Here is a 23,776-nt window from a genome sequence, read left to right as displayed (position 1 = left end):
TCATTATGGTGTCTGTAACAAAAGCGGCCCTTTCTATTCTACAAGCTTCTTCCAGATTGTGTGTAGTTAGTATTCAGCCGCCAGTTTGATACACGTAGTAGATAGTTGTTTGGAATCAGTTGTACATAATTATTTAGTTAGCTGTATTATAAACACAATGTTTTAGAGGAAATATTACTTCGTCGTTGTGATAAAATATCTGGCATTTCATTGTGTTTAGCAAATAGTGTTAAATTTTCTTGAAACAATGTTGTTTTAAACGTGGAAAATACTTCATTCTATGTAAATGTATGGTTAAAAGTTTTTACTTTTTTATTAAGTACCGGTATCGTTCTTATACTCGTACATAAAGTGTTGTTCGGTCCTTGATCGAATTTCCAGACTCGGCTTACTCCTACCTGTAAAACACAATCACGTCCTGGGAAAAGCAATTTTCGATACTAGTTATGTATATACTTTACTATTGAGGTAATTTATAACAGATCTTGCAAATACATGGGTAGTCAATACTCAGTTTTAAAACAAAAGTAACAAGATAGTAATAAAGAAGTACCTTGACGAACTTTACCTAGATGATTGGTTCAGGATAGCGAAATACACTTCAAAAGTATCTGCTTGTTATGCACCTCTGGACACAGTGACTTCCTAGGCAACTACCAGATTTGAAGCAATGATTGAAATCGGTAATCCTATCTCAATTATTTCCCCAAATTATATATTATATTCAACGTTTGGTGAGATATCTAAGAAATTAAATGTTCTGATGTAAAATATGAACATAACCCAAATGTTAACCTTAATTCAGATCAACCATTTTAGAAAGCTACTATAATCAAATTAGAGGATCTCCTATTTTTGGAAAACTCAATAGCATATTGCTTCGCAGACAAGGACTGATTTTATTCTTTTCTCGCTCTTAATTTCACTATGCACCTAAAACTGGGGAAATTCCTTAAATGAGCTAGTATATCAACTGGTATTTTGTTACATGATAGAGACCCTAAACAACCATTTTTATTTTTAAGAACATTTTTAATAAATATATTTAATTTCTTTCTATTTGTGAAGTAGGATTAATGTCAGAACTAGAGGTGCTGCAAAATATTTTTATCCCATGATATTTGTCTGGACAATATGGATTATTTTGATCACTTTTAATGCATTCTAGTTTCTCTTAACTGAGATTTTGTTATAAATGGTAATTTATTCAATGATACCTACAAAAATGGTTCTTTCTTGTGTTGAGGTGACTGCACTAACAGGACATCTGCGGAAGGTGAGTTTGCGCACAGCTCGTTTGGTGGATGTGAAGACAAAGGCACGCGGGACACATTGTGATCTCACTCTCACATATTGGAGCGCTGAGACAGGACAAGAACACACCAAGAGCCTCACAGTGTCTAACAACATGTTGGCTACATTGCTTCACGGTCAGTGCTTTTTATTTCAGTTCTGTTGGCAAAACCTAAACACACAACTAACTGAAACAATAAATAGTGCATTTAAAATGCAATGTGTTGAAGACTTCTTGTATGTTTATCTTTTGTAAATTAACCAAACAATTTTGATAAATTTATTCATTCAATCACTTATTCTTGGAACAATTAGAATAGAAAGTCACTTCGTGTTTTTTTCACTTTTATTGCACTAGTTTCATTGTACATTAATGTGGTTGGTTGTAATCCCTTAATCACATCTCATAAATTATATTTCTTCAGGTCTGCAAAATCTTGGAAAAGTTTGATCTTAGTTAGAAGATGAACTCCTTATTAAATTGTAAATCCAAATCAGACAAATAAAGGAGATGTGATAACAAATTATTAGTTTATATACATATATTTCAAAGCGACAACACTTGGGTGTGAGCATGTATTGTTTTGACGAAAGTATACATTATTTCTTGACAAACCTTCCCTTTCATCTCAAACCTTATGCCATAGTTGGTCTACATTAGCGTAGTATTGTCACATAATTGTTTCATGCCAAAGAAAACAGACTCCATATCCGTACCTCCCAACATATTGCCTTTGCTCTGTTTGATGGTTTTGAATCTGCATGTCTTCACTGCTTTAACTGTTATATTATCTCTGCAATTCTATTGTGGACACAAGTTTAATATGTAGTCACAAACTGAAGCAAACAAATCTGGGTTCCCCGAAAATAAGTCGAATGTGGTTTGTAAATGTCCATTCTGATTCATTTAAAACGCTATAATAAGTGATGTACCCATCTAGGATATAATATTTTCATATCCAATTCCACTGTTAAATTGTGATATGCCCATTTTTGTTTTTTCCCCACAGCTTGAGTAATTTCTCACACTTTTAGTCAACGATCTTCCTTGACCATTTTACACAATTTTGCAATAATTTTTGGGTTAGTGAAACATCTTGACCAACTAATATGTGTATTATCGTCTAAACTGCCCAACCAACATTTAGTTTTGTCAGCGTCTCATTTTTCCTGATAAAGGAAGACCGATTTTTACGTGGAAATCCTGTAGCAGTAGCACATTTAGACGTTATATCTGGAAATTTTAAGTTTTTAAAATACAGAAATATGACATACATTAATTGCAACTTTGTCCATAAACCACCGAAAATAACAACTAGACCAATGAATTAACAGGCAAAGCTTACAAAAATAAATACTGTAATCAAATTTTTTAGGTTTTTAAGAGATATTATTTTGAATTTAGAACATTTTTTAATACCTTTAAAACACGAAATTGTTGTGGAATAATGTATTTTTTTATTTTCAGACCTAAAGATATGCAGTGACAAGCTTCAAAGTCTGCAAAACGAAATATAATTGGAAAATTGATCTTCATGAAACATAAGAAGATTGATGACATTCCAGGAATTATTTTTCAATAAATTAACTATAAAAAAACATAAGGAGTTTGCAAAGTTTTTTCAGTATGTATTAAACAGATCATATAGCCTTCTTGTATTAAAATACAACTTATATTTAATGACATGTTTACATTATGGGTTAATAAATTGTTTTTCATTTGTAAATCAATAAATAGTATTTAAGCTCAACAATGAAATAGTTCTTTTTACCCTTTTAGTATAATCAACGTATTGAACTTTCCAAAGTGGGAATCAATTTGGAATATTTAAGTTCTAGTAAATTCTTCAACATTTTGTCTACCAAATGTTGGAGCTGAGATAATACTTGATGTAATAAAATATCTGTTACTATAAGCAGGGGTAGCAAATGGGTCAAGTTTCAACACTTCCTCTAGCTATAGGTTTAACCATTTAACTAACAAACTGCACATTGCTTGGTGTTGGAAATGTCACAATAATCTAGTTAGGTCAAGGAGTACCGATCGCCGAGAGGTTAGACGGTCATCGGTCAGACGTAGGACCTTGGATGTGAACTAAAGATAATGCAGGTCCAAATCCTGTCTGTGACAGTACTTTTTGTCAGTACCATTGACCTTGTGCTGTATCGGCTCTCTCCCTTATTCTGTTTGATAAGATTCTCGTACAGGCTAGTGACTCATGAAGACGGGCAAAATGAGGCTTAGTAAAGAATTGACCTGTTGTTTGCAAACCGTTTTGTAACCTTAGTACACAAAAAACAACTGTACTAATTTTTTTCTATGTTTTACCTCAGCCATCTGGCTTCTTGTGCACCCTCTTCCAGGTTTAACCTGTGTCAAATCCCAGCCCTTTACAAAACCACGGGATTTTCTGAACAATACTTACCTGTTCCAACCCCTCTTCCGTATGGCTAAGAAAACCTAGCGACCTTGAGCGTTTGCTCTGTAATGCCGGAAATTCAAATAGGGACGTCTTTGAAATGCAGTCTTGGTTGGCCAAGCCTGCAGAGTACCTCTGCTGTTGGAGTTCATGTAGATGATTTGGCCTGTGTAGCCTCTTTCCACATTAATATTGACTTGAAATGAGGTTTCACAGTCCGTGACCTTTGACATTCTGTCAGACATCATCTCTAGAATGTCCAGTTTGAGAGTGTCAGAGATCTTGGGGAGTTTGCCAGCATGGTAATGATGCCAGTTCCTATTGCATTGTAGTTTGTAGACAGCCATCCTAGCCTCTCCTACGACAGTATGTCAAGGGGTGGGAGGTTTAGCACTGCTTCTATGGCAGCGGTTGGTGTGCCTCTCATGGCGCCCGTTGTCTCCAAGGGTGCCAAACGCCGTACCTTTGACAAGTTTTTTTGCGGCAGTCACCTGTTGGACCTTTGGCCACCATACCAATATGAGGCTTACACCATCAACGGTCTAATGACTCTGGTGTATATCCAATGTGACATGTCGGGTCTAAGTCCCCATGTGCATCCTACCACAAGTCTTACCATCATCAATGTAGTCTGAGATTGGCTGATTATGTATTCCAGATGACTGTTCCAGGTGAATTTATCATCCAGTGTGACTCCTAGATACTTGAACTTCCTGCTTAACTGTGTCTGGCCCCACATAGGACTGGCTGTGTAATTTCCAATTTCCTCCTACTTGTAAATGGTATCATGGCGATCTTTGAAGGATTCAATGCAAGTCCTTCTCCATCACACCATCGCTCCACAATGGACAGTGCTCTCTGCATCATTTCCAAGCACGTGGCCATATGCTTGTCCCTAATTAGTATGACAACCTTTTCTGTATAGCCTTGAGCATACATATACTGTTCATTCAGAGTCCAGAATAAGTCATCCACAACTATGTTCCAAGGTATTACACCACCTTGTGGACATCATCGCTGCGTTTTGACCTTTCACAGAGATGCCTGTGGTCTTCTGCTACTAAGCATGTTCTTTATCCATCTGACAACAGTTTTCTCAGTACCCTCTGGATGTAAGCTTAGACACTATAGAGTGATTACTCGTATTATCAATTCCTCCTTCTATATCCAGGAATACTGATAAAGCTATTTCCTTTTGTACAACAGTTAGCTCAGTCTTGCCAACCAAACAATGTAGGGCTGTTTCACAAAATTTACCTTTCTGATAAGCATGTAGATTTGGTTTTTTTATAGAGGTGCGAAAAAATCTTCAAAAGACACCGCCATCGTTAATACTTCACCGCCCATCTTACGGCAGATAACAATGGACGGTAGTGTGGAGATTTTTACCCACTAAAAAAACACTCCTCTCCCCTCTCTCCGTAGATGGTACGGGGAGGACTGGATTGGAAACGCGTTAGCATTACATCAATCCAGTCCATGCTGCGTCTTGCGACGCCTACTCCTGGCCACTGGTCCCTTTCGGCGACTTTATCTCTCAGAAGGTGCTGTGCATAAGCTGCGACAGCTGACCCGTTTTCTTCTTGTGTTATCATATGGTTCACCAGGCTTGAGGGGGAGAGCCTGGCGCCTATTATCTCTTCGGCGCTGCTTCTGTAGTCCTTCCACCGAGCACACTCGAAGAACGTGTGTTCGGCGTCTTCGATTTGTCCTGGCAATATTTGCACGTTGGCTTGTCATGTAGTCTCATCCTAAAGAGGTAGTCGTTGAACTGGCCGTGGCCCAACAGAACTGTGTCAGGAAAAAGTCCGTTTCTCCGAGAGAGCCAGACGTTGATGTCCGGTAGCAGCCGTGCCGTCCTTCTGCCCGTCTCTCCCGATGTCCATCGATCTTGCCACTCATCTAGCGTTTCCGTCTTTATCCTCGTTCTTTTTTGATGTAAGGGACAGTTGATAAAGACTGTGTCCCTTAAATACCTATCAAAAACCTGTGGCCTTAAGCAATGACTCGTGTCGCTACCCTAGTTCTAAACAGTCTTAGGAGCAGAGGTATCACCGCACTTTCCTGCAGTAGAGCAATAAAAATACCATCGGTACCTGGTGATTTGAACGGCTTGATAGACTAGGGCCCATTTTATCCCTGAGTAGTCTTTGCACAGTTCCAGTCCTCCTTTAACGTGCTCTCTCTAGGTTCTTTCCAGCATTCACTAACAACTTTTTTAGTCGGCTGGAAAGATCCTGGGAAGTGTGTGTTCAGTAAACACTGAAGGTTCTCCTCAGGATCCTTGGTGTGAGTAACATATTCACTGAGTACAGTACCTACCACATTTATGGGGCTTCGCCCATGGATTTTTGAAGTATTGGACAGTTAGGTATCTTGTCAATACTCTGACAGAATTCTCTCCATGAGTTTCACTTACCTCTTCTCGCCTTTTTATTGTACTCTGTTAGGGCATTAGAGTACCTACCCCAGTTCCCTGCACGTTTGCATTGTATTATATGCTCTGCGAAGGGTTTTCCCCAAGGTTTCCAGCCCTTGGTTCCACCAACATGCTTTTTTCCTTGAGTTCTTTTCTGTTACAGAGCAGGCTTATGGTATATTTCTTTTATGGCATTTTGCAGAGAGTTAGCCATATCATCGACCCCTTCCATTGATACCCATTTTCATTTACTAGATTGCTTCTTAGCTACGTATTAAAAGCTACCTAATCGGTTTTATTTGGATTTCTGTAAGTCTCGTTTATTTTGTTCGACCTCATGGTAAAGGAGATATAGCTATGATCTGATGTAGATACTTTATATAGCACACTCCAGGTTAAACGTTAGTCGCAATATAGTTGCTAGCCAGAATTATATCTGACCTCTTTTCTTACCCCTGTACCTCTTCTTGTTTTCCTCCATTGGGGACATTTCAGACACTCTTAGTTGCCCAATCGGTAGTTCTTCTGGTTGAGTTTCACTTACCTCTTGAGTTTCGGTTTTGTTTTTGTTTTTGTTAGTTCATTCTCCATTCCTGTTCCCACGAGAACCGGGTATTTGCAGTCCATCTTCCCAGTAACCCAAATAGGAAGATAAGAGTAATTCCAACTGGGTGTCCCCTGGTTCCCAGATGGCTCCGTTGAAGACACGGAATATACTCCTAGTGCCACGAGACTCTTAGCACATTTCGCATAACACCTTATTCTGGGGTTGTTGGTAGAGTGGGGAGCATCAGGAAAGGGAGGGATAGGGGATTATTCTCGATTTTAGGACCAAACCAAGAGGTTGGTTTGACCTCCGACCAATGGTTTTGCCGCTATCGTCCCCAAAAACGTGAAAATTGCACAGTTTTTGCACATAATCGCGTTTTGCGGCCATACCGATAGAGATAAGACAAAAAGTCACTGGACCGTTTCTGTAGATCACGTAATTTGCTAATTTCATGGGTCAATCAGATTTGAGCTACGATCTACTGTTCGGTCGCTATCGGGCTCGAAATATTTTAAGCGAAACAATCTCTGGAATGTCAAATATTCGAGTGTTTTGTCGCTTAACCACAAGAGATAGGACATACGGTCACTGCACCTTTTTTGTTCACTTAATTCATGACTGACGATTTTGCATCAAATCCGAGCTAGCTCCAACGGTTCGCCTGCTATCGGGCTTATCAAAAAGGCCTGCAAGAATGAAAGATTCGCATTTTTGTAAATTTCTTTGAGGGGTTTAAAAGTAAAAATGTTCAGTTTTAAGATTTTTCCTGTGGGTTATATTGCAAAAGGTACCTGCGTGCCAATTTTCGAGTTTTTAGCTCTTCTAGAACTATATTAGAATTTGTATCTAAATACAATCAGTGAGTCAGTCAGTTTCACATGCGGCTGTATATTATATGGGATATGTTAAAGCAAATAATAAATATTTAGATGATAAATAAATATTTGACGATACCAGACAAAAAAATTGTTTATTATATGTTGACGCGAATAATCTTTACGTTTAGGCATTGTTAAATAATTTACCGTATAATGATACAAAGTGGACGGATCATAAAACTTATACAACTAAAGACTGGAAAGAAACAATTTTAGAATTTAAAGGAGCGGAATTTTACGGTTATATTCTCAATTTTTGTTAAGAATATTCAGAAAATTTACACAATGTTCATACTGATTTACCGCATGCTCCAGACCATTATAATATGCACGAATCTTTTTAATAAAGCTAATTACGTTGTTCATTTAAAGTATTATATAGAACAAGGAATGATTTAACGAACATGTTAATAGAATTATTGCATTTGATTTAAATCTTTGATGAAAGATTATATCTACTTAACAACCAACGCTTGTATAAGCTAATAAACAACTCAGTTTTTGGTAAATGTTCGGAATTTATTTTATATTACACTAGGAAATAAAACTTTTTCAATGAAACAAGCTAAGAAAACAAACTTTACATGCTTCAACATTGTTTATGAAAATTGTATTGCAAATCATATGTAAAAACAAACAGTGAAGTTTAACAAGCTATTTGCATAGTCTTTTTAGTTTATACCTATTAAAATTGCTAGTTTTGCTAGTGATAAACTCATAAAATTTGATCCAGATTTGAATTTCTGTTACATGGACAGATACAGTTATTTTATATAAATAAGGAAAGAATCATATAATATTATCAAACAAAATTTGGAAAAATAAAAAAGTATTAGGAAAGTTGAAAGGAGAAATTGTAAAAGAATGATGTGCAGTAATATAAAAAATATACTTACATAAATATCTCGATAAATATCCAATTATATGTAAAATAATACTGCGCACATTTAAGTGTATTTGTACATAAGAAAATCATAGACAATAAGAAATGAGGCAGATCGTGTAAGAAGTAACACGATATTTGTTTCAGTAATAACACCCAGGGAAGCTAAACCACTTAGTGTCCGAAGATCTATTGTCATAAAAATGGCACTAGATTATCTATGAAACACGAAAAAAATATCATTCTGATACCTTCTAGGTAACATCTCAAACATACACAAGCCTAAATAATACGTCTAAGGCTACTGTCATATTCCACATAAAATACTTGACTAAAGGTGGCAATTAATTGTCTTCAACATCAGGATGGAAATGAAGAAAAATACTTTTTGGGCTAAAAGGACTAGTCAATAACTTTAAAGAGGCAGTAATGTTTCAATGTGTTAATAATAAAAATTAAGTTCTTGCCAGGGAAATGTGTTACCCAAATTAAAACTTGCCAAAACAATTTAGATGAAGGTCCATTATTACAGTGGCTACTCCAAGTAGCCAGGAAATTATATTAAAAGTTGTCACATTCAAAGTTCAAATAACTCGCAGCTTTCTTATTTGACATCCATTTATGTACTGCTTGATAAATCGAGATAAACGCTTTATTTATTACAGACTACGTTGTGTTGCACATTTTTGCTCATATGACATTCAATCTAGTTACCGCTTCTACCGGTTAGTATAACTAAATATTTGGCCTTTGTCTCCTACTTTCCCGCTTTTTAGGAACTGCTGCAGGATGGCGGGAAATATACGTGGTCTTTGACTACTCCATTGTATTATTTGTCTGCATCAATTGATGTGGTGTTGAAGAGCAACTTTTAGTTTTAGTGTAACCATTTGTTTGGGATTGTTATTTATAATATTTTACGACATAAAAAAGTTGGTTCGTTTTTAGTAAGTGTTCTGTAAAACGCATTTTTTAAGAAACTGTTCGAAGAATGGAGGGTTTCGACGATGCTGGATTATTTTTCTCTGATAACTTTGGTGATGAACAGCAAAGCGCTGGTCAGGTCAATTTAAAGGCAGTGAAAAGGAAATTTAAAGAGTTTTTACGTCAATTCCATGAAGGCAATTTCAACTACAAATACAGGTAATATTGAGTACATTTTCATTGCAAAGAATTGAAGTTTCAAACTGCACTAGCCTAGGCATAGAAAACATTTTATGCATTAGATAATTGCAGACCTAGACCAAGCCAGATACGTTATCTTTATAGAACTGTCTTTACCTGTATTATTTTAAAACTGGTGTGCTAGACTCTTGGTAATTACTCGGCTCATTTAAAATAAGGCTGCAGTTTAGTAAGCGGCCACCACCATTAGTAGAATCAGAACATCAAATTATCGCTTAGAAATACCTAAACTATTAAATACAAAAACAATTTAATTATAGTTATTTACAATTACTTATATTCCACATTTTTTTTTAATTTAGGGGTAGGGTACGATAAGCGGACCCGGTTTTTTATATCGAAGAATACAGTCATGGATACCTAATATTCACATCTCAATACCTAGACCAATATAAAGTACCTATAGTCCTCAATAACAATCATGTTTTAAATTAAAATATGAACTTAATATTTACAGTGATGAAACAAATTATTATAACCAAAATTAGGAAAACTGAAGACGACCATATTTACTCCTCTCACAGTTACAGTTGTTTCTTTCCCACAAATTTCACATCATGGGTTTTTCGGTACGAGTCCAACATGTTGAAACCACTAAAAAGCAACGTCACGGCGTCGTGTAGTTTTCTAAAATGGACTGGGTTTTTAATAATCAGAATTACTTAGCCTATGTAAAATTTAAATATTATCCTGCGTGTATTATTTTAGATTGGTTACAGCTGTTGATATAGATTATTTAAGTTAATAGTTCAAAATAATTAATCAGTATCGATTGATTATATCAATGGTTATTATTAAGTAATATCGTTTGCCAATTTCGATATAAAAAACCGGGTCCGCTTATCGTACCCTACCTGAATGTAATCATTGATACCTAATATTCGCATCTCAAATCCTACAGTATCAATCGATATAAAAGTATTTATAGTCCTCAATAACAATCGTATGTTTTAAATTAAAATATGAATTTAATATTTACAGTGATCAAACAAATTATTATAACGAAAATTAGGAAAACTGAAGACGACCATATGTGCTCCTCTCACAGTTACATTTGTTTCTTTCCCACAAATTTCACATAGGCCTAATGGGGTTTTTGGTAAGAGTTCAACATGTTCAAGTCACAAAAAACATGTCTTATCATCTTTGAAAGCAATGTCGTTTAGTTTTCTAAAATTGACTGCCATTTTTAATAATAAAATGTTACTTATAAATAATTGAAATATTATTACATTACAAGTATTATTGAAAGTGTTTACAGCTGTTGATGTAGATTATTTAAGTTAATGGTTCAAAATAATCAATCAGTATCGATTGATTATATTGATGGTTATGATTAAGTAATATCGTTTGCCAATTTCGATATAAAAACCGGGTCCGCTTATCGTACCTTAACCAAATTTAGCCTACTGTTGGGGCTTAATTCAAAGTAAAATCATTTGTATGTTATTTGAGTAGTGTCTAATACCCGCAAGTACAGTTAGTATCTACTTGTGTTAATTGTTGTTGTGTAGCTGTCAGCCTAAAATAAATAGGCCAGGGTAGACTTTAATAAGCGGCCTACACTCGTTATTCGGTTGTTTTTATCCAAAGGAATAATTCAATATTACAATTTATTTAACTTAGCACATGATTTCAACTTATTAGTTATAGTAATTTTAATGTAAGCAATAAATAATAAAGTAACTAGTATTTTGGGACTTTGGAAATGGTGACAAATATGAGGAAAATATGTGAGATATTTCTCACAAGTGACGAGATTTGTGTAAGTGGCTTCATCATGTGGATTTGGTTCCTGGTTACCTATGGGGAGAATTCTTTCCTTCATTTCACAAAAGCGGTTACTCATTGATATCAAGCTGGACCAATTATTAATATTGTAAGGTTTCTTTAATACTAAGTCTAGGCCAGATTTGGTTTTGTATTGTTAGTGTTAAATTTATGTTTTTAAAATTGTAATGTACGAGATTCTTCTTATTACAGTAATTTATTAAAAATCTTTATTGTATTGAAGTTGAATAATATATCAAATTATTAAACACAAATAACCGAATAACGAGTGTAGCCCGCTTATTATAGTATAAAATTTAGTAGAACAAGTGGGTAGAGTCTAATAAACAGACTCGGTTTTTAAATTGATTACTATAGGCTAATATAGATACTTATTATTGACATATATAGGAACAATCTTATAAATAATAAACATTTATAACAGAAAATACAAAATTCGCATAACTATTTATGTTTTCTCCTGGGTAGCAATAATTAACCACTTTCAAGAAATTGTTGAAAGCATCCTCTCTAGAAAAGCGTAGACTTCTCTTCTGTACAAATACTCACAAATATCCTATATTTTTATATCCCAAATAGTTCATCAATCTAGGGGAATGAGGGAATGGATGTTTCTGGATGGGGGTGGGATAACAAGCTAAAGGGGAGTAGGGATACCTCTAGCATATGATGAATTTTGATTGTCGTTTTTCCTCTGTGCTCTCGGTCTTGTTTGCAAATACACATCTTATTTGCACATCTCATTATTAAATTATTTTTTATAGTTTAAAGTGCACTCATGACACTAACTTTTACATTGAATGGCATATGCAGAAAAACATCACTCACTAGCATCACAAAAGCCCCTCCTCTTACATACCTACTTCTCCTTAGTTTATTATTCTCCCCCACCAGAAACCTCAATTCCACCTGGTTTCCTAGATTGATGGATTAATTCAGATATAACCTAAATTAAAACACCAATAATATTTGTGCAATATATGGGAATAATATTTACTTTTGCCACTTACCTAAATCGATCTATAAACCACCCTCAGGCTCTGGGGATTAACGCATTTCCCAAATCAAATTTTTTCCCTCATTTTTACAATTGTATATTGTTTTTATTTTCAATAGCAAATACTGCAGACTGTCAGAGCCTCCGTGGCTCTCAGGTACATCCCACTATCCTGTAGAGTGTCCAGAGTGGTGTTCATACCGAAGCAGGGGAGGGCGGGCATGGATCGGCCGAAGTCTTTCAGGCCGATATGCCTGTCCTCCTTCCTTCTCAAAACCATGGAGAAAATGGTTGCCAGGTTTGTTTGGGAACGACCTCTACATCCTAACCAGCATGCCTACACTCCAGGAAGGTCATGCGACTCGGCCCTGCATCAATTGGTATGCAGGATTAAGAAGACGCTGGCGGCAAAAGAGGTAGCCATAGGAGTCTTCTTAGACATTGAAGGAGCCTTTGACAATACAGCCACTCAGGCGATTATCAATGTGGTCTCAAGACGTGGTGTTGATGGTCAGGTGTGTGACTGGATAGGGGCCTTGCTCACGGACAGGGTTGTTGTTACAACCCTCATGGGAGCAAGTGTTAGTGCGAAGACTACGAGGGGCTGTCCGCAAGGCGGCGTCCGCTCTCCTCTTATGTGGAACCTGGTTGTGGATGATCTGCTAAATTCTTTGAATAGCAGCGGTATCTTTGCACAAGGGTACGCAGATGATATTGTGATTCTTGTGAGTGGCAAGTTCAACACAACAATCACGGAACTGACCAATGCTGCTCTGAACATGGTGGGAAATTGGTGTGATAAGGTTGGCCTCACTGTCAACCCCACCAAGGCTGCTGTGGTTGCCTTTACCAGGAGGCGACAGATGGAGGGCATTGGTCCCTTTCTATTCAAAGGCTCACCCGTTGAGCTGAAGTCTGAGGTCAAGTACCTGGGCGTGATCCTAGATAGGGTTCTAAACTGGGGACCTCATCTAGAAAGGGTCATTGCCTGGGGTAAGTGGTCTCTAATGCAATGCAGACGTGTGATAGGTGGGCCCTGGGGACTGAAGCCGAGGCTCTTGTACTGGCTTTGTTTCCGTGGTCAGACCTGCACTAATGTACGGAGCTGTCGTATGGTGGCCAAAAACGGAGGCCAAGACGGTGGTAGCTCGTCTGGCGGGTATCCAAAGGATGGCCTGCCTTGCTATCACTGGGGCTTTTCCTAGTCAATCAATCAATCAATCAATCAAATATCTTTATTTCATAAAAATGTACATATCGTACAAGAAATAGTGTCAACAAAGTAATTGGTTTTAATTTAAACATTTACAATGTCTGTGAACAATAAAAACAAATGAGATAAAACAGAAAACAAGAACCTCTTTATACACAAAATTACACATTCTTAACTAGGTTCGTGCAGATTAGTTTAGGGGTTTTCCCCTTCTTCGGGCCAGAACAACATTAGTTCTAAATACAGGTTTTACAAACAATCATACAAACATTGAGCCTACAAATAAAAATATTAAAATTAAGTGTTTTCACCTTCTTTCAACTTTCATACCTGTTCTATTAGAGTAGTCATTAACAATTTTCTTTTGAATAAAACGAAAAGGGGAAAAGCACAATGTATTTCAATGGTTTCTTAGAGTAAGTAGCTCTTCAGTTGAGTAAAATGCAGATTTTATTAAAAAATTTTTTAATGATTTAAGAAATTTGTTCGGATTTTTCTCTTGTTTAATATTTTGCGGTAAACAGTCAAAAAAATTTGTTTCCTTTAAAAGAAGTTTTCTTTTCGAAAAAACACAATCTATGTTGTTCAACTTGTCGATGTGATCTAGTATTATATGTATGTACATTTTTCCCTATTGTAGTTTTATTATTTAAAAGTATGAATTTTATTGTCTCAAAAATATATAAGCTATACACTGTAAAAATCTTCAATTCTGAAAATATATGTTTAACAGAGTCGGATTGTTTCAAATGGAGCATAATCTTTAAGGCCCGTTTTTGTTGGATTAAGATTCTGTCCATATTTCGTTTTGTTGTTGTGCCATATATACAAATACCATAAGAAATGTGGGAGTGGATTAAGGCGTAGTAAATAGATTTTAATGTTTCTATGTTACATGATAGTGCCATTCTTCTTAGAGCATAAAGGCCACTTGATGTTTTGCGCATAACAAGATTTACATGCTCATCCCACGTTAAGTTTTCATCAATAACTAATCCTAGAAATTTAGTTTCTTGTACTTGGTCCAGTATCTTATTTTCGACAAATATTGTGGGCCGTAATTTATTCTTAGCTTGCTTTGTTGAGAAGGAAATAAAATTAGATTTACTAGAATTCAAAAGGAGAATTCCTAGTGTGCCAGGCGCGGCTCTGGATTGTTGTCTTAACCTCGCCCCCCTGGACATTGTCATTCGGGCTATGGCCAGGAGGAGTGCCTACTGTCTTCAGCAGATGGGACTCTGGTCGGGCTGCAGCAGTGGGCACTGCAGAATTAGCACTCTGATACAGGAGGATGTTTTGCACATGATCTCTGATCAGATGCCACAAAAATTTTCCTTTGACAAACCCTTTAGGATTATTTTACCCTCAAGGGATGATTGGTCAGAGGGAAAGAAACCTCTTCCACCAGCGGAGCTCGAATGGTTCACAGACGGCTCTAAAACAAAAAGCGGCACAGGTGCTGGAATTCTGGGAGTGAGACCATGTAGGGAGCTGGTGGTCCCTATGGGTCCGTATCCGACAGTCTTTCAAGCGGAGGTCGCAGCTATTATGGAATGTGCTCGTGAGAATCTTCGTCTGCGATATAGGAGCAAGACGATAAATATTTTCACGGACAGTCAGGCAGCGCTGATGGCGCTGGATTCTTGTGTGATCAAATCCAAACTGGTTTGGGATTGCTATCAGGCCGTTTCCTCCCTTGCCAGAATCAACAATGTAACTGTTTGTTGGGTTCCTGGTCATGAGGGGATTCTTGGGAACAAAATAGCTGATGCCCTGGCCAACCAGGGCTCAGCGACAATTATGACGGGCCCTCAACCGTTCTGCGGTGTTCCAAGGTGTGAATCCTCTAGGGTTGTATCGAAATGGATTCGCGCGGAGTATGGGAGAAGGTGGAGGTTGCATCTGGGTTTGAGAGTGAGTAGAATGGTATTACAGTCACCTTCCTCCAAGGTGGCTTCGAACCTTCTCTTATTAAACAGATCAATGTCTTCTAAGGTCATTGGTCTCATTACGGGGCATGGTCACCTGAGGAAGCATCTTCACAGAGTTGGCATCCTTCAGGAGGATCCGCTCTGTGGAAGGTGTAATGAGCAGGAGGAGACTGCTGAACACCTGCTCTTTGATTGCCCTGCAATAGCAAGAGAGCGGTATGCCATCTTTGGTAGTTTGGACAGGGGTGGTGGATTTTCCCAGGAGGACTTGATAGGTTGTTTTCGGCGGTTTGTTGAACTGCTGAAGTTGTAGACTGGTGGGCCTCATGGTGTGTTTCCGGGGTGCGTAAAAAGCCCTTGAGGCTTAAGTGCATGGCAGTAGGCCGCCCCTAGGGGGGGGGGAGGAAACAATAAACAAGTAATATCTACTTTTTGGATATTTAAAACATGACTATTATTATGAGATTGAAAGTTCTTGGCGAGCGATCATAGAGGTTGAGAAGTGGAATACCGGCAGACTCTCTTACACACTATCTTTGTAATTGTTTGTACCACAGGAAGTGCGCCTGTCGGGTAAGAATTCTTTCCTCCATTTCACAAAAGCGGTTGCTCACAGCTATCCAGGCAAGCTTTAAGTGTTGTAAAGTATCTTTAACATGTGGTTCAGGTTAAAGTGGGTTTTTTTAATTTTTAATAATATTGTTAAGTTTTTTTTTTTTTTTAATGTTTTATTCATGTTGTTAATGTATAATTATTCTTGTTGTATGATTATTATATAATATTGAAGTTGGGTATCATGCCGAATCTTTAGATAATAAAAATCTAATAACGAGTGTAGGCCACTTATTAAAGTCTCAGCATTGTTTGATTTTTATCAAAGTTTTTCTGAAATAAGGGTTTTTTTAATTAACAGAAAATACTTTATCCCCCAACTTATTTTAGGTGAAGGGTTAAAAACCACCAAATGACGTGATATATCAAAGTTACCCTTACTCTTCATTTGCTTCGTAATCACTAATTCTATTATCAATAGTGAAGACATTACATGTGAAATATTGGCACAATTTCAAAATGACGGCTGGTGCCAGTGGATGGCAAGATATTCAATATTGATTTTGTGTTAGTAATGGGATTTCTTTGATTTTTCTTTATCTACCTTACCTATATGATTGGCAACATTTTGGGGTGAGAATACGTTAATGTAATTCACATGAGTTGAGTCACCGCATTCGATACCTTGGGTAGGGTACGATAAGCGGACCTGGTTTTTTATATCGAAGAATGTAATCATCGATACCTAATATTCGCATCTCAAATTCTAGACTATCAATCGATATAAAAGTATCTATATTCCTCAATAACAATCATATGTTTTAAATTAAAATGTGGATTTAGTATTTACAGTGATGAAACAAATTATTATTAGCAAAATTAGGAAAACTGAAGACGACCAAATTTGCTCCTTTCACAGTTACAGTTGTTTCTTTCCCACAAATTTCACATAATGGATTTTTTGGTACGAGTCCAATATGTTGAAGCCACGTAAAACATGTCTTATAATCTTTCAAAGCAATGTTGTGTAGTTTTCTAAAATTGACTGCCAATTTTTAATAATCAAATGTTACTTATATGTAAAATTGAAATATTACCTTACATGTATTATTTGAAAGTGTTTACAGCTGTTGATATAGATTATTTAAGTTTTTTGTTCAAAATAATTAATCTGTATCGATTGATTATATCTGTGGTTATGATTAAGTAATATCATTTGCCAATTTCGATATAAAAAACCGGGTCCGCTTATCGTACCCTACCCATTGGTTTATCCCAATATCTTCCTATAAGTGATAGTTAAGTTCAAGTAAATTACCATAATATTATGCTAACTTTGCTTGCTTGGTGGTTCAATATTTGCTAGAAACAGAATAGAATGGTTAAATATTTATATAGTGTTAGGTTATAAATTGCCAATTACATTTTTATATCTTGCTCTATCTAAATCAATAATGTAGGTATTTGGTCCCAAAATATGTACATGTTACTTAATTTGTGATAATAGATACAAAGTTCTTACCATAATTTTATACATATGCATAACAAGGTATATCTTTTCTTTTCAGAGATGCATTGAAACGTCAGTATAACCTCGGTCAGTATTGGTTGGAAATAAATATTGAGGATTTAGCAAGTTTTGATGAAAACCTTGCTGATAAATTGTACAAACAACCAACAGAACACTTACCAGTGGTAAGTAGGCTAGGTTAAACATGCATACACTGAAGTGACAGATCTCCAAATGTCTGATTAAAGTTATTAGTTTTCAAATTCCATTTATGTACAAACTTCCAACTTTTATAGAATACTGCTAAATTTGTATAGTTTCAAATGTTTATTTCCCGGTTATTTTATTTACAACATTATTTACAGTAACTTTATAAATAGATATTTAAAATTGATAATTGTTCAAAGTTATCTTACTTTTGTCAATAGCTGCTATTTTGCAGATATACATGGTATTATGGTTTAGCTATTACCCTAAGTTTAAATATTAGTACATAATCTATTGAACTACATACATGTTTTCTTTGTTTAAAGTACAAAAAATGATGAAAGGCATTTAGAGCAAAGTCAATCCTTGTTCACGTGGTTATGGTATTTTAAGAGTTAAGAGTAGGCGGACATTTGCCACTATTAATTTTAATCTGTAAAAAAGACCTTTTTAAACAAAAACAATATAACATTGGTTTTCCCCATCCCTTCTTCACATGACAAATCTCTTACACTCTCATACCTTAATGTAACTATGTAATTAGTTAGCAAGTCAAAGAACATGGCTCTTGTGTTGAGTAAAGTCAAGTGAGTGACACAATTGAGAAGTATGCTGGACATGAAATGTCAAGTAAAATAAAACACAACACGCCAATGAAGTCACTATATAGCATTTGAATTAGATTTACAAAGGGGAATCAAAGGAACAATTGCCCTCACTTTGTTCAATATTATTTTGGTCCAGCTAAACATGTCTTTTTTCGTATTGCTATGTTTTGTTCACTTTTACATGTAGTGTGCGGCTATAAAATAATAAGCTTTACGGTCTCTATCTAATTTTAACTTGTTGCTAAATTTGGTGTATTTCAAACGATTGAATAATAAAGTCAAGTATGAAACCCGACCAACAACAAAAATGTTGCCCAATATGTTTTACTACATTTAGCCTACCTGTTGATAGTTTTTTAGATTATTTATACATTACAGTGTGACAATCACAAGTGTTGATCTATAATGAAGGTTGTATTATTAGTAATGATATTACATTTTAATTAAGCCCAAAGGCTCAAACATTTTACCTTTTAGTTTGAGGAAGCAGCTAGAGAAGTTGCAGATGAAATCACAGCTCCCAGACCAGAAGGTGAAGAACATGTGGAAGACATCCAGATTTTACTGAACTCAGATGCACTTCCTACATCGCTTCGAAATGTCAAGGTAAGGTCAATGAGTTATGTTATGAGTGTGATACCGTTTTCATCTTTTAAACCAATTTCTTTTTGAAATAATGTGTATAGATGTGGTGCAATTTGTTTACGGTTAGGTTAGTTTTTAAAATGTTTAAACACTTTTTAGCCTCAGCTACATTCTCTATAGAGAGAATAAATAGAAAAGTTGGACATTCTAGAAGGCATTTCTAATCGGATAGCTTAAAAAATGGATAACAATAAGAATATGAATTTGTTAAAAATAAGTAAGTACAGTATATAAAATATAAATGAGGGGTATGAAATATTTTATGATATACTTATTTCATAACATTTTACATCATATTTAATTTAAGATAATTTTCATTCTTGGAGTAATAATTCATGTACATTGGTAAAAATATGTATCCTTATCTTTGGTTATTTCATCTTACGCCTGATTTCAAAATCACCCAAAATTACTACTTTAAATGTTCATAATTCCCTTTTGATTGATCCAAAATCTTGTTTTCTGTTCTTTGCTATCTTCAGGAATAAATGGCTGTGACTATAATTTTTGTATACAACTAAAACCTTATCTTAAAGTTTGTAAGTAAAGAGTTAAATAAATTAAAACATATTTAAACTAATTTAATACTTCATAACTTTTAGGATTGATCCATATTACATATTATTGGAATTAAAAGATATATTATAATTATGAAAAAAATTAAAATAATTTTACTCTGCATAGTTACAAGGAAAAACAATTTTTCACTTGTAGGACTGTCAAGCAAAGTGCAAAATGTATTTAACAATATTCTCTATCCTTTTGTGCATTTAGATATCTTAAAAGGTGTCTGAAGTAAACAAACCTTTTGATCAAATATCCATTAAATCATACTTTAAGAATATTTTTAAATTTGAATAAATGTAAAAATGGGCATTTTAGGGTCTTTTGCATAAGTGTGCATATTTTTGTTATGATAAGATATTGTTGTTTAGCAATTCCAATGCCTTCAGTTCCTTTAACTGTATAGTAATAATTCTAATGGTATTACCCTTTCATTTCAGTCAGAGCAAGTTTCTCGATTAGTCAAGATCCCAGGAATTATTGTGTCAGCATCGGGTATCCGGGCCAAAGCTATCCAGATATCCATCCAATGTCGGTCCTGCAGGACAGTAGTTCCAAACCTCCCGGTTCGGCCCGGACTGGATGGTTATGTCTTGCCAAGAAAATGCAACACGTAATTATACAAATTGTGAATTTACTCAGTAATTAGTTAGGGTGAAATAATGCAATATTGCTGCACTTATAATGTATATCAATTTGATTCTGCTGCATGAATACAATTATAGAATCTCCTATCAGGACATTTTTAAATTTTCAAGTCAGTTAAAACATTACTTCAATTTGGGTAATTGAACAAAAGTTATCTCAGGAGTGTACCATATCAATGACTTTTTCAACTTGTTTTTGTCCAATTGTTTATAGTTTTATTTCAATCTTAGCCTTTAGTAATTTTAAAAAATGCTAGTGTAATCTTTCTCCAGATGTCCTTGTTAGTAGTTTATGTAATCAAGAACTTCAATTTGATTTGATAGCATCAATGGAAATAGGTCACTTGCCAGCCAAAAAAGGGTGACAAATATATAACAATTAAGTTATGTAAATAGTACCCATTTTGAAATTTGGGTTTTTATAGACATCTGTGTAGATTTGTCTTAGCAGAAAGAAAATGTAGTTCAGACCAGTATTGTAGCCTATGTCATTAGTTTTTTTTCTGGTAAAGATGTATTGATCCTAGAACTTGACAAAATCCACTTAGGTGTCATATTCAGGTTCATATATTTACTTAATAGAACTTGAAAATATAGTATGATTGGACGACCATACCTGGCAGTGACTCTAAAAATGTTGATGGTCATAGATGGTTATAATTGAAAGCCATTTCATCAGTTGTTGCATTGGAAAAGAGGTTGATTCATTATGAATAATACCGAGATCTACGGTAGCCATACAAATTCCATCACATATTCTGAGTTCTCTCTTTCTCATTGCACAAAGTAAACATTTTAGTGACAATAAGATGTCTGTGTTTTCTCATTAGTCTATGTATTCTCACAATCGTCCATAATTATTTATCATTAAGAGAAATTTTTATCTGTGCACATGGTCTTTTCTTATAGTAAAGAACCCGAAATCACTGGTTTCCAAATAAAAACATTCTTAGTCTCATTGGACATCCAGACATCTCATCAGGCTGTGAGATGTCTTGGAATATCATTTGTGTCAGTTACTATCATTGAGATCTAATTATTATCAGCTCAAATTTTAGTTTTAAAACGATTTATTGTAATTAATTTTGTATGAATTAAATAATATTTATCACAAACCCGATTTTTCCTTCTATTTAGAGAGCAAGCCGGCCGACCAAAATGCCCATTGGACCCTTACTTCATCATGCCAGACAAATGTTCCTGTGTCGACTTCCAGGTGTTGAAGCTGCAGGAATTGAATGACTCTATTCCTCAAGGAGAAATGCCTCGCCATCTCCAGCTTTATGTGGACCGGTAAGCTATGTGTTTTGAATAAGTATTAATGTCAGACAAGACTGGTACTTTGTTTTGCTTGTTAATTTTATGAACATAATATATAAGTTCAATGCTTAATTTAGATCTATTGTTGTAAATATGATTGTATTAAACATGTCTAGTTATATGTAACTCAAGTAATGGCAGTAGTCTTACTTTTAAATGGCTATGGATTTAAAACTGGCAATTTGTGTAGTTCATATTATTATTTGTATAGTTTTCCACAATTTACACATAACACCTAATGCATATACATATATTCAGTTAATTAATTACTTAATATTAATCATAAGATTCCTCAGGGTAACAAACAATAACATATAACTTAGCAACCATAGCCAAAATGAAATTAAACTGTAACAGACGGAGTTGAAAGTAAAAGGTGCCTTTTAGTATTGGTGGACTGTTCTTACTTGTCAAACGTTTGATTGATGTTCATGTATCCATAATTTGTTTTAACAGCTGTAACAATAACACAAATGATGAAGTGTCTCAGTATCATATGTTTACTGACTACTGCATGCAATTTTGGGTAAAAAAGCTGTCGCCATTATAGGTTAACATTATTAGTGCAAGAAAACTAAATTAATATCAGAAAATTAATATCAGACACTGCTTACAATGCCGAGAAGAAAACGACCTAACATAGGTCGTCGAAGTAGATCGAATGTGCGGCGAGCTACCTCACGCGCTAATCGCACTGATGACCAGCAAGAGACTGATAATGATAACAGTCGTATTGGTATGTAAATCAGAATGAAGTGGATAGACAAAGAATGCAACGAGTCATTAGTCTACTTAATATAATTGTATAGTATTGTGAAAATAATGTCTGTAGACATTAATCACTTTGCATGATGATTTTGTACTTTAGGAAATGAGATTGTAATGGCATGTTTCGAATCAGTGATGTACCATGAATTGAGAACCATAAGTGGTCTATAATCAGCAAATAACTCTTGGTTGCCAAGCAAGGGGATATCAGAGCATGAAATGACACTGCTCAAATTCAGTCATATCTTACAAGGCATAGTTGTGTGACAAAATTATGACCATTACATATTCTATTTGCTATGTTGTTAAATGGATACAGTTACTATAATGGGATTGCTGTTAGATATTTGCATTGAATTGGTTTTGATGGGTAATAGATATTTGAGATTAAATTAGTGGTCTTCTTAGATACATTACAATTCGGGTAAACTAGGAATTCAGTAAAAACAACAGATTACAGATAATTAGGAATTTATTTGTTACAAAATAATGGTACAAGAGACTCAATTTATTATTTTGTTTAACAGTGATTAGTAGAGAAAACAAAGTAACAAGTAAAATTAAATGTAGTGTACTGTTTCATTAAAAAAAATCTCAATCTTTTTTGTTAACATTGACAATGCCTTTTGGAAATACGATCATGCGGACATTTTAAGGTCATCATTTCCTTTGAAGAAGTTTCGAAATGTTGCTCAGTCGGTTTAGCTGCTCCTTGGCTCCAGCAAAATTTCCATGGTGGTCATCAAATCAATGCTGTTGTCTGTCCCAAGCCAGTTATTTACACCTTCCAAATTTATAATTATCAAGCTCTCAGAGCTACAACATTCGTACACATATTGTACACATTATTTTGCAAACAAATTTTCACACTGGAAATTTAACAAATCTTGTTTATTCTTTAAAAGTTGGACTTCTTTCACTTTATAAAACTAATTTGGATAAACCTCATTGATGAGGTTTAAATAAAGTTGTACTGTACTGCTGAACCAGTTGCATTAGGTTTATTAAAACTAGTTTTCATATTATCTGCTGGAAGCCTAACTCATTTCTATAATTTAAGTGTGATATAATTTATTTAATATTTGAATTTTTATATGTTTCACTTTTTTACACTTCTTATTTAATTTTGTGATTTGTTTATTTTAGACTTATTTTATTTGCTTTTCCTGTTACCTTTGATTTTGTCTCATTAGGTATCTCTGTGAAAGAGTAGTTCCAGGCAATAGGGTTGTTATCCTTGGCGTATTCTCTATCAAGAAAGTATCCAAATCTAAGGTAGGTTATCTTATCCATTACAATTTGTTATTTAAAACTATATCAATAGCTAAATAAGATATTAATTTGTGACTGTGCCACACAAGGTAAGCTGTTCCTAATGTTTCTTTGTTAGTGCTG

The 23,776-nt window shown here is 35.1% G+C and overlaps 2 protein-coding genes across 6 annotated transcripts in view; both read left to right on the top strand.

Annotated features, from left to right (window-relative positions):
- LOC124352664 (COMM domain-containing protein 4) overlaps positions 1–3,047 on the top strand; it is a 228,756-nt gene extending 225,709 nt beyond the window's left edge. For all 5 annotated transcript variants that reach the window (XM_046802233.1, XM_046802235.1, XM_046802231.1 and 2 more), the window contains 2 exons: positions 1,247–1,430; positions 2,762–3,047. In XM_046802233.1, coding sequence (XP_046658189.1) covers positions 1,247–1,430; positions 2,762–2,811 — 234 coding nt within the window. In that variant the 3' untranslated portion in view covers positions 2,812–3,047. The remainder of the gene's footprint in view (positions 1–1,246; positions 1,431–2,761) is intronic.
- A 6,218-nt stretch (positions 3,048–9,265) lies between these two features.
- LOC124352660 (DNA replication licensing factor Mcm5) overlaps positions 9,266–23,776 on the top strand; it is a 27,812-nt gene continuing 13,301 nt past the window's right edge. Inside the window, exons 1-6 of the mRNA XM_046802228.1 lie at positions 9,266–9,586; positions 17,681–17,807; positions 18,915–19,043; positions 20,087–20,259; positions 21,431–21,586; positions 23,575–23,656. Of these exons, the coding sequence (XP_046658184.1) occupies positions 9,435–9,586; positions 17,681–17,807; positions 18,915–19,043; positions 20,087–20,259; positions 21,431–21,586; positions 23,575–23,656 (819 nt within the window). The 5' untranslated portion in view covers positions 9,266–9,434. The remainder of the gene's footprint in view (positions 9,587–17,680; positions 17,808–18,914; positions 19,044–20,086; positions 20,260–21,430; positions 21,587–23,574; positions 23,657–23,776) is intronic.

This window comes from Homalodisca vitripennis, chromosome 1, assembly GCF_021130785.1.
Source record: "Homalodisca vitripennis isolate AUS2020 chromosome 1, UT_GWSS_2.1, whole genome shotgun sequence".
NCBI classification, from domain to species: Eukaryota; Metazoa; Arthropoda; class Insecta; order Hemiptera; family Cicadellidae; genus Homalodisca; species Homalodisca vitripennis.
The sequence above is the reverse complement of the archived record's forward strand: the minus strand, read 5'-3'. Positions and strand labels throughout refer to the sequence as shown.